Consider the following 17,316-nt stretch of genomic DNA (forward strand, 5'->3'; position numbering starts at 1 on the left):
CTTGAGCTGGAGCTGAGGCTGGAGCAGCGGGTGCTGCTGGTGCTTGAGCTGGAGCTGAGGCTGGAGCAGCGGGTGCTGTTGGTGCTTGAGCTGGAGCTGAGGCTGGAGCAGTGGGTGTTGCTGGTGCTTGAGCTGGAGCTGAGGCTGGAGCAGTGGGTGCAGCTTGAGCAGGCGCGGCGGGTGCAGCTTGAGCAGGCGCGGCGGGTGCAGCTTGAGCAGGCGCGGCGGGTGCAGCTTGAGCAGGCGCGGCGGGTGCAGCTTGAGCAGGCGCGGCGGGTGCAGCTTGAGCAGGCGCGGCGGGTCTAGGAGCTCGTGACCTGGGAGTAGGCACAGGAGCAGAGGCTGGACCCCCATGCACATGAACTGGGGTAACAGCGGGCACAGAGTCAGAGGCGGCCGGGGCCGCGGGAACTGGGTCAAAGGCGGCCGGGGCCGCGGGAACTGGGTCAAAGGCGGCCGGGGCCGCGGGAACTGGGTCAGAGGCGGCCGGGGCCGCGGGAACTGGGTCAGAGGCGGCCGGGGCCGCGGGAACTGGGTCAGAGGCGGCCGGAGCCGCGAGCAGCGCTGATCCAGAGGCGGCCGGAGCCGCGAGCAGCGCTGAAACAGAGGCGGTGGGTGCTGCTGGCGTGAGCGCGGCAGGCACCGCGGGTACAAAGTCAGAGGCGGCCGGAGCCGCGAGCAGCGCTGATCCAGAGGCGGCCGGAGCCGCGAGCAGCGCTGAAACAGAGGCGGTGGGTCCTGCTGGCGAAGAAGCCGCTTCAGCGGGAGCCGAGAGTGCGGCTGCCGCCAAGATCCGGACTGGAGCCGCAGATTCAGTAGTGGGCGTGGTTGTAAACACCGCTCCGGAGCTTGCTTCCGGAGCCGGAGTCGACGATCTGGAAGTCGGCCGGGCTGGTGAGCTGGAAGCCGGCCGGGCTAGAGAGCTGGAAGCCTGCCGAGCTGGAGTGCTGGAAGTCGGCCGCGCTGGAGAGCTGGACGCCGGCCGAGCTGGAGTGCTGAAAGTCAGCCGCGCTGGAGAGCTGGAAGTCGGCCGCGCTGGAGAGCTGGAAGCCGGCCGAGCTGGAGTGCTGGAAGTCGGCCGGGCTGGAGAGTGCGGTGGAGCTAACATGCTAGTTAGCTTAGCTGGAGCTGGGCCGACACTCTCCACCCCACGGAGAGGCGCCGGGAGCGGTTCATCCCCCCGAATTAGCCCCGCGAGGAACCGGAGATACGCCAGGTCCGCCTTCCTCGTGGCATTCCACTTTGCTACGTCCATAGTTGGGTCGAGTCTTATGTTACGGGAGACGGAGGGGTGTGAAGGAGGAGGAGGACGTAAGTGCAAAGATAATTATTTATTAAATAAACAAAACAAACACAGAAACGAAAACGGAATATATAAACTAAGGCTAAGACTAAGGTAAAGACAGGGATACAAACACTAAGATACAAGGCTGGGATACTGAGGCTAAACACTATAAACAGGAAACACGGTTAGATTTACAGACTAGAAAACACAAAAGACTCGACACAGCATGTACAAACAGAGGGGCTTAAATACAGGAGGAAAGTGAGAAACACCTGGGCTAGGATGACGAGGGGGGCAGGGTTACAAACAAGACACAGGTGAGAACACTAATGGTTAGGGCGGGACTAGGGCGGAAACAGGTACAAAAACACAACACAAGCACATGGCAGGGAACACATGACAGGTAAACAGAGGGGCAGGAGCACTAGGGAACAAATGAGGGAGAAACATAACACAGACATGGGCTAAGGTGTAACAATAAGGTTATTAAGTGAATTATAAAGTGAACAGTAAAAATAATAACTGTATATATAAATGTATAAAAACATTTAAGAATGAGTTTGCGATCATTCTTCAAACACATCCCAAAAGTATTGGAAAGTGCACCATGATTTAAGTTTCTCATGCCAGTAGGTTCATGTTTGGGTCAGTGTCAGTATCTGCTACAGAGAGCCCTATTCAGTTTTACATGATAGTTGTCTGTTATCAGTCATATTGATCTTTCCTATCAAAGTGGTACTTGGCTGCCTAATAGGATGCAATATAGACTCTCTCGGGTCAAAGGCTGAAGTTGTATAAGCATTCTCCCTGCCTATGGCAGATTCATACATATAATTAGTGAGCTTTCTGGTGGTTTCGAGTTCTGAGCATTGTAGCGTTGTAGATCACTTAGGCCCTTTTTTGTATTAAAGGCATGTTCCATTCTGTTAACATGCCATGTAACTGATGCTCAGTGGATGCTCAATAAAATGCGTGAAACCGGTGCTTGATGTTCCAAATGGTTGCTAAGGAAGACTGTGACGAAACACATAGGTGTGCTCAGACATGGATTTATCAAAACAGCTCTTTATGGCTTTGCATTTCAACCTTTGGTTCTTAGCTATTACAACAGGCGGCTGTGTTATGAAACCTTTAATGACTGGTGCATCCCTGTCAAGAGTAATTAAACATCGTTTTACTTTACAACACATGAAATGTAATAATTTTAATATATTAAAATGTTTTCTTGCGAACAACTTTTGCCAACTTTCAGATGGTTGGTTTATTGAGGGCTTATGACGAGTCATAGGGTTGTAATGAAGTATTGCGTTGGAAGACCTCCATGCTGTTACGAAACCACTGCCGTTTTTTTTACACTTTTAACTTCAGTTACTAAAGGGATAACGAGCAGTGCACACACACCCACCCACCCACACACAGACTCCGAAACATCAGTATAAATTCCGTTTAGAGATGTACAGTACAGTGCAGTTGACCTTTAATTTGGCTCTTGGGGAGGAACTGCAAGCTTGGCTGCTCTCATCTAAAAAAATCATGGGATCCACCCTTCTCTTGATGATAAGCTAGAGCTTAACATTGAACAGGGCATGGAAAGCGGCAGCAAGCATGTTTTATACATAGCAGGAGCTTCTAATTGTGGTATACTGTGTAATTGTTAGGTATATGCTTAGTTGTGGTGTGGAGCATAAGGTGAGGCAGGCCATATGTGCAGTTTTTTACTCACATATGGTACTGGTAAACTATATTTGGTACTGTAGATTAAATTATGTATTTTATCATTGTTGTAACAGAACTAAATACACTACATGTCTAAATGTTTATGGGCCATTCCAACGAATGGGTGCCATTTGCTTGTTGTAACTCTTCCAAATTAAACTTTTTTTTTTTTTCAACTATTTTATCTTTGTATCTTTTTTTAATCTTTTTTTATAAGGTTTATAAGCTGAAGATGGTTCCAAATCTCATGTGACATTTAAAAAGCATTTTAAATACAATTTCACTAATTCCTTTGATTTTCTCTCAAGAAAGTATTTATTTTAATTGTATATAGTTGACTGCATGTTCAAATAATTGATATGTATGACAAAAAATCATTCCTGTTACTGGTACTTATTCCTGTTACTTTTTTTGTTTTGAGTAACAGTATTGAAAGTAACAGGAATGTGTACATTGATCACATTCTACTGATTTTCTCAAAATTTGTATTTTAAAAGTAAACTAATAAAATCTAATAATTGATTTAGGTAATATGAAAAGTGTTGAGATTGGCCTCCTCAATCAATCGTGTTATATATACATTAAAACAAATGACAGAACTTAATTTTGGTCTTCCCATGATCTTCAGAAGAACCAACTGATGTAACTTCCTGTTGTAGATGTGACTTGTAGAATGATCCAGATGTTTCAGATAGGGTAATTTGTTAAGGTAACAGGAATAAGTAAAACCCAGGAACACAACTAAAATGTGTATTATAACTTAAATACTATGGATTTATTATGAAAAAAACTTTTTTTCAATTAGGTCAATGTACAAGACACTATGCTTAATAATAAATTGTACTTAAAAGTTCTTTTGTGTGTACATTTATACATGTAATTTTCTAGGGACAGAAATGGAACCCATTCGGAGAAATGGCCCTTATAGACAGCCCTTTTAACGAATGCATTTGGCTACTTAAGGTTCCACCCATTGCTGATACACAGCTTGTCTAGTCCCTGTAGAGACGTATTGTCTGTATAATGGGACTCTCTGGAGCAGATAGGCATGTACCTTTTGGCACTATGCACAATGCCATTTTTTATTCCCTTGAAGGTTTAAAGAAATTGATATAAAAGTCACAGGATTGCAAAATGTAAATATGATCATGAAGTTACTTCAGGGTTGGATTCAGCCACACCTATCTGAGTTTTGAGGTGTTATCTTGTGAGTGAGGCTGAACACTAGTCAGCGTGTCCATGGCAAGATGGTTGGGATGTTGCATTGTACCCCTCAGATTAATGCAGTATTTTTGCTCCCATGCTTCTACAGGAGATGGCAAAAGTGATGGGGCATAGTAATAGTGCCTTACGAAAGTAGACTGCAATCTGTTAACATGCTTCTCCAGCCTGTGCAGTTAGGGTTGGGTGTCTTTAAAGGCCACTGTGATGAGGGGCTAACAGTTGTACATGTAATCTGCAGTGTGTAATTATATGTAATGACAGCACTGGGCAAAGGCAGTCAAAGTGAAGGGCCTTCTTTTCTAGGCCTTGCTGCTCTGCTACGCCGCTTACCGTCAAGAGGCAGTGTAGAGCTAATTTAAGCCTGGCTTTCACTGGGGCCTAGGAGTGTGTGTGATCATGTATGTGGTAAGTTCAGGAGGAGTCATGTTACCTTGCTCTTTTTTTCATCTGTAGACTACATCCAAGCTTTGTTATTAGTCACAGCAGCACAGCTGGTCCACTTGGTAGAAAAAGGGAAATCAATATGTTTCTAAGGCAAATGACAACAGATAAACAAAGCATATGGTCATGCAACTATTTGATTAATGGCAGCTTGTTTGATGGCTATTTTTTGAGGGCATTACACTTGACGTATTGACTTGCAAACACATACCATTTGCAAGCAAATAGATGTGATATATTAGAAAAAGAATCAATGTTTTTGCTTATGTCCAGAGACCAGACATGTATAAAATACTAGAAACCTAGACTTGAGTGGAAGGTACCTTGGTATTCAATGTTTTTTTTGTACTTAAGTATTGCAATATTACTTAAGTACGGAAAGTAAAAGTACAAGTATTGTGGTATGTAATTTTTATAGAAAGCAGTCAAAAGAGTCTCAGAGTGAAAGAAAGATTGGAAGCAGTGTGTTCTTTATAAAAGACAGCTTGATCGCTTAATTCGCTTAATGATAAGGCAGCTTTATCAAACCCAGTGACAATGCCATCTACCGGTCTGGCAGTGATATTGTAGGTTTGGAATGATTTGTAAGTGTAATTGTTTTTATAAGTGTTACAAGTAACAATGCAGCAGATAAACAAATTATCAAAGCAAAAAAACATTAAACTAAGTAAAAATATGTAGTGAAGTAAGCGGCAGTATGTGAAAAAAAATAATACTCCAGTACAGTACAGATACAGAATTTAAGTTCTTAAGTACTGTAGTAAAGTAGTTCTACTTCTTTACTATACATCTGGCAGAAACAGAGGAACTATATTTCTCTAGCCCTCATGTGTAGTCCAAGATTTTGTTTTGTCATTTCTTGCCACCAGGGTGGTACTTACAGGTGGATAAAAAAAACTCAAACATGTCCACAGATTTGAGCACATTTTAGGTAATAAATAAATAATTCTTTTTTGTTTCTACAACATATTTCTTTAGATTGTTGTGTCTTCACAGTGGCAATAAAGGGAAATCTAATCTTATCAGGCCTAGACAGATTGAAGATAAGGTATTGATACCTCTAACCTTGACCTTTCTGAAAAACAATGAGTGTTTTTTCTTAAACAATAAAGAAATTGTGTACAATATATGTGTATTGAGTGAGATGTGGGAGACAGATATAAACTGATATTTGTTTCTGCCTTATCCTGCTTCTCTTCCTCTCTCACGCACTGTTGCACTGTAATAGAATGCTATGCTGTTATTTTTTATTCTTTTACGGAGTCAGTTTGTGTGCCAGTTTAAGTATTATAATTATGGTTTTATTTTTACATTTACATTTTCATTTTGAAAATCATAAAGGACTTTCCTATAATGTGAGAAAGACATTTAAAAAATAAATATACAAAGCGACTTGTTTTGGTATATTAGCTTTAGGCACTGCTTTGTTTTGGTCAGAAGATCGCCCACCTCTCTCTACCCACAATCCCACACCTCTCAGGATTAGCTCCGTTTCACGCTGTAGCTACAGAGGTGGAACTGCTCCCAACTAGACTGACTAGACTCGCGCTAGTTTCATTTCCTAAAGCAGCGAAAAGCTGGAATGTGAGCGAGCATGCGGCTGGAGGAACTCGGGTATGATTCTGTTGGAGGAGAGCTGGAGGTAAGCCTTAAGCCGAACTCTTAGCGCTAACTTTAGCTGACTTTTGACTGTAGAGTAAGCTAACGCTAAGTTTCTGTAGTGAATGAGAGTAGGTTAGGTCTCCGTACTCTTTTATATAGTAACCACTGTGTATAACACTAAACTTCTCCTTACTCTCTCTCCCTCAGCTCTTTCACTGATTCTCATCTTATACATAGCTGTCTCTCTCTTACTCGCTCGCTCGCTTATTCTCTCTCTCCCTCTCTTTCTCTCCCTCACTCTCTCTCTCTCTGTCTCTCTCTCTCTCTCTGTCTCTCTATAAAACTCACTCACGTAAACAGCTCCTCTGCTCCATTAGCCGGTTCCGACCCAGCCCTTAACATCAAATTCTCTACCGGTGTCGAGCTGAAATCCGATTCCCCGCCAAGTTAGACTCTGTTGTTTCTGTGGATCAATGACAAAAAGCTGGACTTTTACTCTAAACAGCAAAAATATATTTTTTTATTCATTGAACAGACAGAGGATTTGCATTGCTGATACAATAGTACAATGGCCAGCACTAAGTTGTCCTACTATTCTTGTGTTAAACAATATTATTATAATTTTAAGACCATTTTATGGCACTAGTACATTGATAATACACTATCATAATAATTTACACATTTACCTATTGCTCAAAATTAACCAAAGAGCAATGAACTTTTAGCACCTGACAAGATATTGGAATTGGAATATAAAACAAACCACATGTAAATCCAAATGAAATAAAACCACTTTTTCTATACAACGTTGACCTATCGGCTCATTCATAGTCACAGGCTCATCTTCCTAAATAAACACAATGGATAATATTTTTGTAATCAAAAACGATTATTGAGGTGATGCCAGTATATTGTACAATAAGTCAACCTTGTTGTGAAAAGCCTATTTATAATTTGTTCTTGTTCTATATATAAATAGAAAATACATATTAGAAATAAGTTTTTAAAAGACTCTCAGGTTTGTTTCCTATTTCCTCAGTTTGGAACAACCATCACTGACACCTCTGTAACTCTGTCAACATGAACTGACGTCATGTGATTTTCATATTAAAATAGGTTAAAATAGAGAACAAACTATCCTCACTTATCTCTGAATGAGCTCTGGATTATAAAGCAATTAAAAGTGCATGCGTTTCATTATGGTGACAAAAGTTGACCAGTACAAAGGACTGCACTGATAGAGAAAGAGGCTAAATAAGAGTGTAAAGCCTGACATGCAGGATGTAATTTGAACCTGTGGTGAAGACGTTGTTGCCACACCCTTCTGTACAGCGCTTCATCAGTTACACTTGTTTTGTAGCCCCTCAGCTAAACTAACCAGTTGCTTTAATTTTAAATTTGCTTGGTGATGACTGTTTTAAATTACTATTATATTTTTGATTGCATAGGATCATGTATAGTGCAATTGCATTTTAATGTAATACTGTGAAAACTCAATTGTTTATGGGCCACAGAAGCATCTATATGGTATAGAAGTGAACATAGCTTGCACATGCAAAGTCAAGACATCTGTAGCTTGTTTGTTTGTTATTAATATTGTGCTTGATCAATTGAATATCAAATGTATTTGGTCTGTAAGTATGGTGTTTTTATTACTTTTTTCACTTCTCATCTTGGTCTTGGAGTCCACCGAGTCTTAAATGAGCACTATACAAAAATAAACACAGCATTTCCACATGTGGAAGCATACAGCAGTTGTTTACTTTCTGAAGATGAATATTAAAATTGAGATAAGTATTGCACAGTAGCACAGTGGAATTTAGCCTATTCATGGCTTATATTTCCCCATACACACAGCAAAGGCACAGAATCACTCGTGTGAATTTCATAACCATTCCTCTTAAAAAGTGTTTTACTGTATAATTTTGACACCCTCAACAAATGCTGACACAGATTAAATAATTAAGCACTGATTTTAATGCTGATTATAAGAACTTAAAGACAGGAATGCTTATCTTACTTACTGTGAAGAGAAGGATGGAAAAAAAAGTAATTCCTCCTAATTTTTATTTGTTTAGAGGGAGTCTGGGTCTGTTGGTATGCTGGTATGGCGTGAATGAGCTAAAGAGGTAAATTAACTTCTTGGCCTGTCACAGTAATTACATTATCGTAAAATATATGGTTGTGACAGAAGTAATATGCAATTTACCTTGTCATTACCCGTTATGTTTTTTTTATTTATTTAGGTTTTATTTATTTATTTATTTGTTTATTAAGTTCACTACTCTTATAAAAGGGTGTGATTGGATTATTATGCTGTTGCATTATCATTACATCTGTGGCATGAAATAGTCTTAAAATGACAATAATATAGTTTGATGTAATTCATTCTGGGACAATATATCGTCCAATTGAAGATAGTTATTGTGACAGACCTAGTGACTGATTGAAAGCTGGAAGAGAGTTAGTAGCATGGTAGGTTGCATCTCTATGACGTTAGCAGGGCTGTGGCTACCCTGTCCTGCCAGCATGCTGATGTCATCACCTCCAGCCCCCTCTCTGGCTGTCCAGGAGATGACTGAGCAAGCACGGACTCGCTCTACTAGCACTCTGAGTAAGTAGTCTAGTATTCAGGATCCACGCGAGTGTGAGAATCTAGTCTGGCATGAGGAAAAGGGTGCTCCTGAGAAAAGGATCTGACCTCTTTTTAGACGGATCAGCTGCTCTCAGATAATGCAGAGCCTGATGGAGAACAACATGGAGGAGGTAAGGAGCTCTTCACTCTCTTTCCCTTTTTTCCCCTCTGCTAACGGATTGCTCTACTGTGCCTCTAGGGAATGAGATCAATACAGGGTTTCAGCTGGCCACAGATTTGTTATGAGGTTATGGAGCACAGTGGCTAACGGTGTGTGAATTGCTGAGGCCAGTGTGTGTCTGTGAGTGTAGAAAGATGGAATGTGGGAGTTGCTGCCAACTGTTTCCAGCAGTAAGAAGTCTCTTCCAAGTCATTGTGTTTGTTTAGATGGGTTCCTGTGAAGGAGGAGTCCAGTTAATTTTCAGTTAGTGTTAGATTCAGTTAGTGTTAGATTGTAGAACTGTTCGCTGATTGTTTTGCCGTGAGTCTCTCGTGTTTACATCCTCAACAGCAAGACCAGGACAGAAGCTAGAAAGCTTTGGGGTCTAATTTGGGTGGCTCATTGTTGTCTGCTACAATTATTTTCTATTTATAACCCAGAGAAACAGCTGTAGGAACATCTAGCTGATCCCACCCTTGTCTATCCATGGGTTACCGAAATTAAGACGGACTAAAGCAGTAGATCTTAGAGAGCTGCAGTAGGTTCAGGGAGTGTTTTTGTGAATGACAGTTAAAAGCGGCCCACCTCTGTATTTACTGGTAGGCCAAAATTAGATTTAAGTGTAAATACAAGAGCCTGCATCTGTATTTACATGTGAATCTAGTTTTAGCCTAAGGACACTTTTTGACGAAAGATGGTAGCATGTAGTGCTGTCTAACCAATTAAACCCTACCTATAAAATGCCCTCTTAATTGTTTATATTTTATGAAATCTGAAAGCGTATACTATATAATTGTATACGGTATATACCAGTCATGCATTTATTTTGCATGCAGTTATTATTGAGGTATAGTGTCATTAATGAATTAAAAAATACATTGACATTGGTGACCAATATGACATTATTTTAGCGTACTCATTTGTTGTTGTGATAAATGATGCCCACCTTTGAGTAGCTGGACATTTGATTACAGTCCTGTATGGACATGGACAAAAATGCTCTCTAAGTGCTTTCAAGTGTATACTACTACTATATGATCTGCAACATATTTGATGGATGCTTTCTGAAAATAAAGGTACTTAGAATGATTCTTTGAGCGATGTCACAGATTCCATTTTATTCTAGACAGAAATGTTTGTATTAGAGATGTGAAAATGCATCGTTGTATGTAAAGGTTCTTTACCAGTTTAAAAGTTCTTCACTCTCTTAAATGTCATGGTATTTTATGGAGACAAAAGTGGTTCTTCTTAGGCATCACTGAAATAATCATTTGAAGTAGGTAATTCACATTTTAAGGGGTGTGAATTCACTGACTGGGTGACTTCAGTTGTGCCAAGTTCAACTTTTTGGCAATGTTCATTAGGGGTGGGTGATATGGCCCTAAAGTAATATCATAATATTTAATAGTGTTTTCACAATGACGATTCTCTTGCCAATATGACAAAACACTGAATAAAAAAAAATATTTCAAGAATACACTACTGCAACAAAATTAACATTTTATTTTATTATTGCATACGATATGGTATGGCACACTTATCTGACTGAGATATTAAAAATGCAAGAATTTTATCAGATTTGTAACAGGATGTCATGATACTAATAATGAACTCTCTGTAGTAGACATATAATTGTAAATGTGAACAGTGTGAATTTTCCTTATGTTAAAAACAGCAAAATGTAGTATCCTTATGTGACAATTAAGGGTGGATGATATGGTACAATATTTCACAGTATAATATTGTTCATGGTATTCAAAAATGTTGGTGATATTATTGCGTATTATGCAGTATGGCACACCCCCAATGTCCATACTTCCCTACATGACTTTCTATGGTTGTCTACAGATAGAGCACCTTCTCCATAATCAATAAATCTGGTTCTCCTAATTGTGGGAAATGTTCAGGAATGTTGTTATGTCACCCTTCATTGTTGTTCTAAAAGTTGGTTCAGATCTGCTCAAGCTCCTGCTGTACCTGTCAACCAAGCATGTCGTTAGTGTGAAGAACGTTATTGTTTGGCATGCCTGTGCCTGTTCTAAACTATATATTTTGTGGATTGTTTGTCATAAAATTTGTGAGCGACTGAGTAAGAATTTTAGTTAATGTCTCTCTTATTCCTTTGAATCACACTTACAGTTTGTCTGTTTTTTCTGTGTGTGTGTGTGCAGGTGGATAAACAACATCAGAGTAAGGACTCTGTGTACTTCAGAGATGGGAAACGACGGATTGATTTTGTTCTGTCGTACGTTGAAGATAAAGAAGACAGAAAACAGGTGAGCCACATACATCAGTAATACACACTGCAATAGCTGTGCAATCCGATGTAATCCAGGAGATATGTGTGGAGAAAAGAATGGATTACACAGAATAGTAGGGTAGTGGGTAGACAGCGTAGTGATCCAAAACATACATCAGGCCCAAATTCACTTGTTTATGAGAGGGGAGGCCGAAACCCTCCCTCTAAGAAACAGGACAACCCTTCAAGACCCACACAAGGAGCTTCATTACCAGACAACTAGCTGGCCTCTGTGGGTGACCCTTCCAGTCTGTTGCGATAGCAAAGAAACCGTAAAAGCAGGGGGTGGGGAGTTAACTTGTCCATTAAAGTCCATTTGATGGAGACTATGGTAAAATTTCACTAGGGGTTTTATTCTTAGACCCTGACAATGTTTCTTTCACTTCCTCTGGTGACACACGTGTTGTTGTGAATTCTCTGTTGACAATCTCACCAGTGTGTCATTATGTAAGAGGTGAGAGATCCCTGTGTACTTATTTTTTTTTGTTTCTATGCCTCTACAGGCATAAGAAAGCTCTGAGAATATCTGATAATTAATATTTTGTCTATTTCATTACTGATAATAAGGAAAACCTTAGTAAAAACATGAGTTCTGATGATTTAAGACCACACTGAATTGTTGTTGTTGTTAATGCTATTTTTTAAATTCTGGAAATGTAGTTTTAGAATAAAAAAATGACAATTAAGGTTAAAGAGATATTTTGCAATGTTTTTTGTGAATTTGCATTTTTCATTTTTATATAAATTCATGTAATACTAATAGATACGACCTGGTACCACAGATTGTACCATGTAAAAATTTACAGTAATATTAAACAAACTTGGCTTCATATGCATACAGTAGCATACTCTGGACTCCTTTCAGTACTTAGTAACAGCCCATCTGGCAAGCATCACGTTTTTTAAACCCTTTATATTCACATAGTATCTTGTTTGGGTGATTTTTTTTTTTTACCGAATCTTCTGGACAGTCTTTCTGAACTGCTGTTTTCACAGATTTTTGATGATGCTTTCAAAGTTGTCGCCTGTCATTTCCTAACAATGATTATTAACAAGCTGTAGTTCTAACCAGTTAAATAAAATAAATATAAAAATGAATGGAGATCTCAGATTACAGTGGCCAAACCTTCCATGGTATTACCAAACTGGTTTTCTCTAAAATAGTGCAACCTGAATTTTTTTTCCTTTAAAAGTAGCAAAGAGATCAGTTTATCTTCCTTTCACCTCACCAAAAAAGTTCTGAGCAGAAGTGTCTAAATATTTGCATGTCTCTGTATACAAAAATGAGTTTTATGATGCTGATATTTTAAGTCCTGTTGCTCTCAATAAATGTTAACATATGAATTAAAACATTTAAAATAAGTCTAGTTTACAACAATCATCTTCCTTATATGTTGTTTTAGAACACAAAAAAAGAGAAGTGGGTGTTATTTAAATGTGGCCTGTGTGTATATGTGTCAGGAAATGTCAGACCTTTAAAGACCTTGTTTCCTGAGACACTGAGTGCTATTAAACACAAGATGGTAGTTTCACAATAGTCACGATTGCTTAACTAGCTACCCACTAACATTTCCCTGATTACTGTCTGCAGCACACTGATCACTGGTACAGTCATATTTTGTTGTCCTTTTATGTTTAATGATTCAGGAAAGAAGAAAACTCTATGAGGAGAACATGCAGAAAGCAGGGCTGGAACTGGAGCTTGAGGACAAAACGGTAATTTAGTAAAACCTGATACTATATGGTGGAATATAGTGTATATCTAACTTAAGTTAGGTGGGTTCCAGGTAGGCCTGCACAATGTATATATTGTGCGTGTGTGCAATAGTCACATTGCAGGAGGTACAAAGTAACCTAAGGCAATTAAATTAAAGACCTCTTCTGGTCTTATTACTGGCTTTGCTTAAAATCCAAATGTGGAGCCAATATGGAACCTGTGGGGAAAAAAAAAACAGACATGTCATCTGGGATAATAGTTTTTACTGTATAAGAAATTAAGCTAAAATGGAATATCAGCAGTATGTCTGTGTTTCTGATCTCTCTAAATCTCCTGTTTCCCTGTGAATTATCAGGAGTCTGAGGATGGAAAGACTTACTTTCTGAAGATCCACGCACCATGGGAGGTGCTGGCCACCTACGCTGATGTGCTGAAAATTAAAGTGCCTTTCAAAGTCAACGATATCCCAGAAAACCGAGAGATTCCAGTTAGCTGGCTCTTCACACCATTACTCCTGCCTGATCATGTGATGCGTCCTGACCCAGACTACTTCACATCACCTTTTGACAAGAGCAAGGATGACTTCTTCCTCATTGATGATAAGGAGACCCTTTTCCCCCCGTCCACACGCAATAGGATAGTAAGTAACTCTTTTATCTTACCAATGGACAATAGTGAAATTCTGAAAGTATCATTATCAGTATCTGCCTGTCATGGCCTGTCATGATAACCAGTTTGTCTTGTTCCAGGAAGAATTGCAGTAAACAATATTCTTGTCATTTTAAGACTTATTCATTGCCACTGAAAAAATAATAATAAAATAGCATAATAATTACAAAAATAATGAACTTTTAATTCTCAAGAATATTCAGGTATAATAATGATCTCTGAAAGAAGCTGCTCTGTTCACATTTCAACTAGATAACTATTTGCATTGCTTCTACAGTAATTTTTGTGATTAACCATTCATCAACTTAACCAGTTATACCACCCGTATGTGCTTAACAAACACATTTGGATCCTTGAGTGTAAATAACGTACATCTTTTAGCTGATATCAAGGGCTGCAAATTGTTACAGAACCTACAATACAGTATATAATGATAATAAAGGATCAGAAATTAAGCCATTGCATTATGACACATAATTGACAGCAGTTTGTCTTAAATGTGCATATTAACCTATTAACCCTTTCAGACCTGAAAAAAAATGTAAGAATGCTGTTTTTTTTGTCTGTAATGCACAGAAAAGAAGACTCTAATATTCTACTATAAAATCTGTATAGCAAATTAATCAAATTAACTAAAATATTTAATAGTTTTTTATTTCCATTGCATTGGATGCCTAATGTAGTATTTTTTTTATTTTTTCAGTAAAAAAATATGATTAAAAAGTGTTCTAAATTACATTAAATTAGCAATAATTAGTTAGCTGTTACTTTGTCTCAATAGCTTTAGTACTACTGTTTTTTCCAGTGCTGTAGGTGGGGACAAGTTACTGTTTTATTGGTTTATAAACTTGTTCATTGGCTGGTTCATGATCTATTCTCATGGACAACAGCTCTCAAATAGTGGTAATAGTGTTATGTGCAACAAAACATTTAAAAATAAAGAAAATACATTTATGTCCATTGTATTGGATGCAGGCTCTGAAAGGGTGAACCATAGACTGTATATAGCTGGACAGACCATCGTCTCTTAAAAGTGAAGCCACCACAGGTCGGGCGCCCCCTGCTGTTCGGCTGCAGAAAGCTGTGTAACTCCACCCATCCCAATAGGTTTCAATGGCAAAACAGACAACTTTCAATCACGTTTTTTTCTAATATACTGTAATTCTACCTCCATTATTTAAATGAAACAGCTAGTGTAACCTCTGCTTATATTGTCAAATTTTTATATCCCCACAGAATTCGGTTTTTAAAACTTTATTCGGCTCTATTCAAAAAAGGTGTGGTTATGGTAAAAGGGCTGCTTATGGGCGGGGCCAATAACAGACCGTCAGCTCCGCTCCGCCCCGCTCTGCAGTCTGTGACCGCGAGGCAGCCCTCAGGGGCGGGGTTATTCAAATGAGTAGGCGGTCTCTCCACAGCCTTTCTCCCTCCTCTGGTCTCTACTGCGCAGACTCTGGTCTCTGAATCGCCAAAATGGCGGAAGATTTTGGCTTCATTTTCATTGAATGAATGGGAACGGCGACATGGCGTCCATCTTTATATACAGTCTATGGGGTGAACCAGTGCTCTTATACTGAGCAGTTCACAATGGCCCATGAAAAGTTGGGCCTGACTGTGCCATGGTGCCATCTTGTGGATTAACAATGCAGTTCATTTTGTTTTTACACATTAGCCTAAATGAGTCAAGATTCAGAGAACAAGATCTCTAGCAGATAAAATGCAGTGAATGGTTCATATTAGATGCACATTATGTTCCTGGCCATTATATTTAACAAAGCACTATAAAATCTCTTACAGAAAGATTTATTGTCTAATCATCTGTAGATTATATCAGTCACTTAAAGATCTACAGATTCCTTTTAGTAAAGCAGTGGCGATTGGCCAGACAATGCATTTAACTTCCATGTTTGAGGGGTGTGAAGGTTTTTACATTTTTTTACTCTGTGTGTGGTGCTGCCCACTATAAAATTGCATATCAGTATAGTACATTTATAAACCTATCAACACTTAGAATTTAGCTCATAACAATTAGTTCAATATTTCTTAATAATAACAGTTACACTTAAATATTAGTTCTTTGTCACCTGTGTATTTAAACTTGTTTTAAAACCTGTTGTCATGTTCAGCTCAGACTACCACTGACAGAAATTTCTCTGTTCAGGTGTACTATATACTCTCCCGCTGTTTCTACAACAGAGATGACAATATCAACAAGGATAAGAGAGGCATAAAGAGGCTGCTGAACAATGGAACTTACACTTCAGCCTTCCCACTGCATGATGTAAGTGTCTGTTACAAACCACAGTGTATCACAGGACAATCAATTCTGATAATATTTTTTTGTTAAGATTGACATGATTTTTTATATAGTTTTTATGGAACATTTTGAAAAGTTTATCAACCTAAATAAAAGTCCTGTTCAACCCAAGCATGTGACATTTAGATGAGGTTTTTCTGTGATAAAAGTGTTGTGTTGTTTTAACTAAAATAGTTTTTTCCAGTGTTCTGTAGAGTGTGGCCATTGTTGCTTTAAAATACAAAATATAAAATGCGGTAGGGTATTTATTATTCATCCCTTAATGAGAAATTTATGTGTGTATAGTGCAGGTACTGGACAAAGTCTCGAGACACTCACTGTGAGAGTGAGCGGTATAGCCTGTACCGATACTGGGCTCGCTTCTTCCGCTTTTACAAGGAGCAGCCCCTCAACCTCATTCGGTGAGATTAATAAAAAGAAAACAGTGTGCATATAAACACTTATCCCTCATCCATCTTTTTTTTTCTTAATTTATAATGTGTTTTCTTTTCTCCTGTAGGAAATACTATGGAGAGAAGATAGGGATCTATTTTGCCTGGCTTGGATTTTACACTGAGATGCTGTTCTATGCTGCGTTGGTGGGACTCATCTGTTTCATCTATGGAGCTGCTACGTACGATGACGTAATTTGGACGTGAGTAAAAAAGAAAGGGGGGGGGGGGAATAATAGAGATCATTGATTCTGTTGATCCCTGGTAATTTCATAATTTTTTGATATCAGAACTATACCTGGAATTAGTATCCATGTAAAATTCAGGGGTAAATGCTCCCACCTCAAACACGTCAGGGGAACTATGAATACTGTGATTACGCTTTCATCTCCTGTTGTGCATAGGGAAAAGAGAACACCCATTGGACTGGCTCCACTTAATAGGAGCACTTCTTCCCTTCTGACTTTAGTTTCTTCCCCAAGTTTAATTCAGTAGCCTTCTGGACTGTGATGAGTTAGTTAGCTTAATGCACCAGTTTGGTGAACTTGTACTTCAATGTTATCAATCTATTTAGTGGCAATTGTCTTCAAAAGAATAGGAAATAAAAACAGAAAATTTGATTTTAATATTAAAGCTGCATGGCCGTCAAATTTAAATCTGACTAATTAGAGACATTTTGATGACCTACGGATGTGTGAAATTTCTGCAGCAAAGAGATCTGTGATGACGACATTGGGGGGCAGATTGTCATGTGTCCTCTCTGTGACAAGAAATGTGGCTTCTGGAAACTCAACAGTACCTGTAACTCTACCTGGGTGAG

The 17,316-nt window shown here is 39.1% G+C and overlaps 1 protein-coding gene across 6 annotated transcripts in view; it reads left to right on the forward strand.

Moving 5' to 3' along the window:
- ano5a (anoctamin 5a) overlaps positions 1 to 17,316 on the forward strand; it is a 43,357-nt gene that overhangs the window by 16,605 nt on the left and 9,436 nt on the right. For 4 of the 6 annotated variants that reach the window (XM_022672188.2, XM_049474636.1, XM_007228231.4 and 1 more), the window contains 7 exons: positions 11,235 to 11,339; positions 13,010 to 13,078; positions 13,435 to 13,719; positions 15,910 to 16,029; positions 16,351 to 16,466; positions 16,565 to 16,699; positions 17,206 to 17,311. In XM_022672188.2, the coding sequence (XP_022527909.2) occupies positions 11,235 to 11,339; positions 13,010 to 13,078; positions 13,435 to 13,719; positions 15,910 to 16,029; positions 16,351 to 16,466; positions 16,565 to 16,699; positions 17,206 to 17,311 (936 nt within the window). Of the gene's footprint in view, positions 1 to 6,213; positions 6,309 to 8,858; positions 9,035 to 11,234; positions 11,340 to 13,009; positions 13,079 to 13,434; positions 13,720 to 15,909; positions 16,030 to 16,350; positions 16,467 to 16,564; positions 16,700 to 17,205; positions 17,312 to 17,316 lie in introns of those variants that run through there. The other 2 variants (XM_007228232.4, XM_007228233.4) reach the window with 2 other exon arrangements.

This window comes from Astyanax mexicanus, chromosome 2 (assembly GCF_023375975.1).
Source record: "Astyanax mexicanus isolate ESR-SI-001 chromosome 2, AstMex3_surface, whole genome shotgun sequence".
Taxonomy (NCBI): Eukaryota; Metazoa; Chordata; class Actinopteri; order Characiformes; family Acestrorhamphidae; genus Astyanax; species Astyanax mexicanus.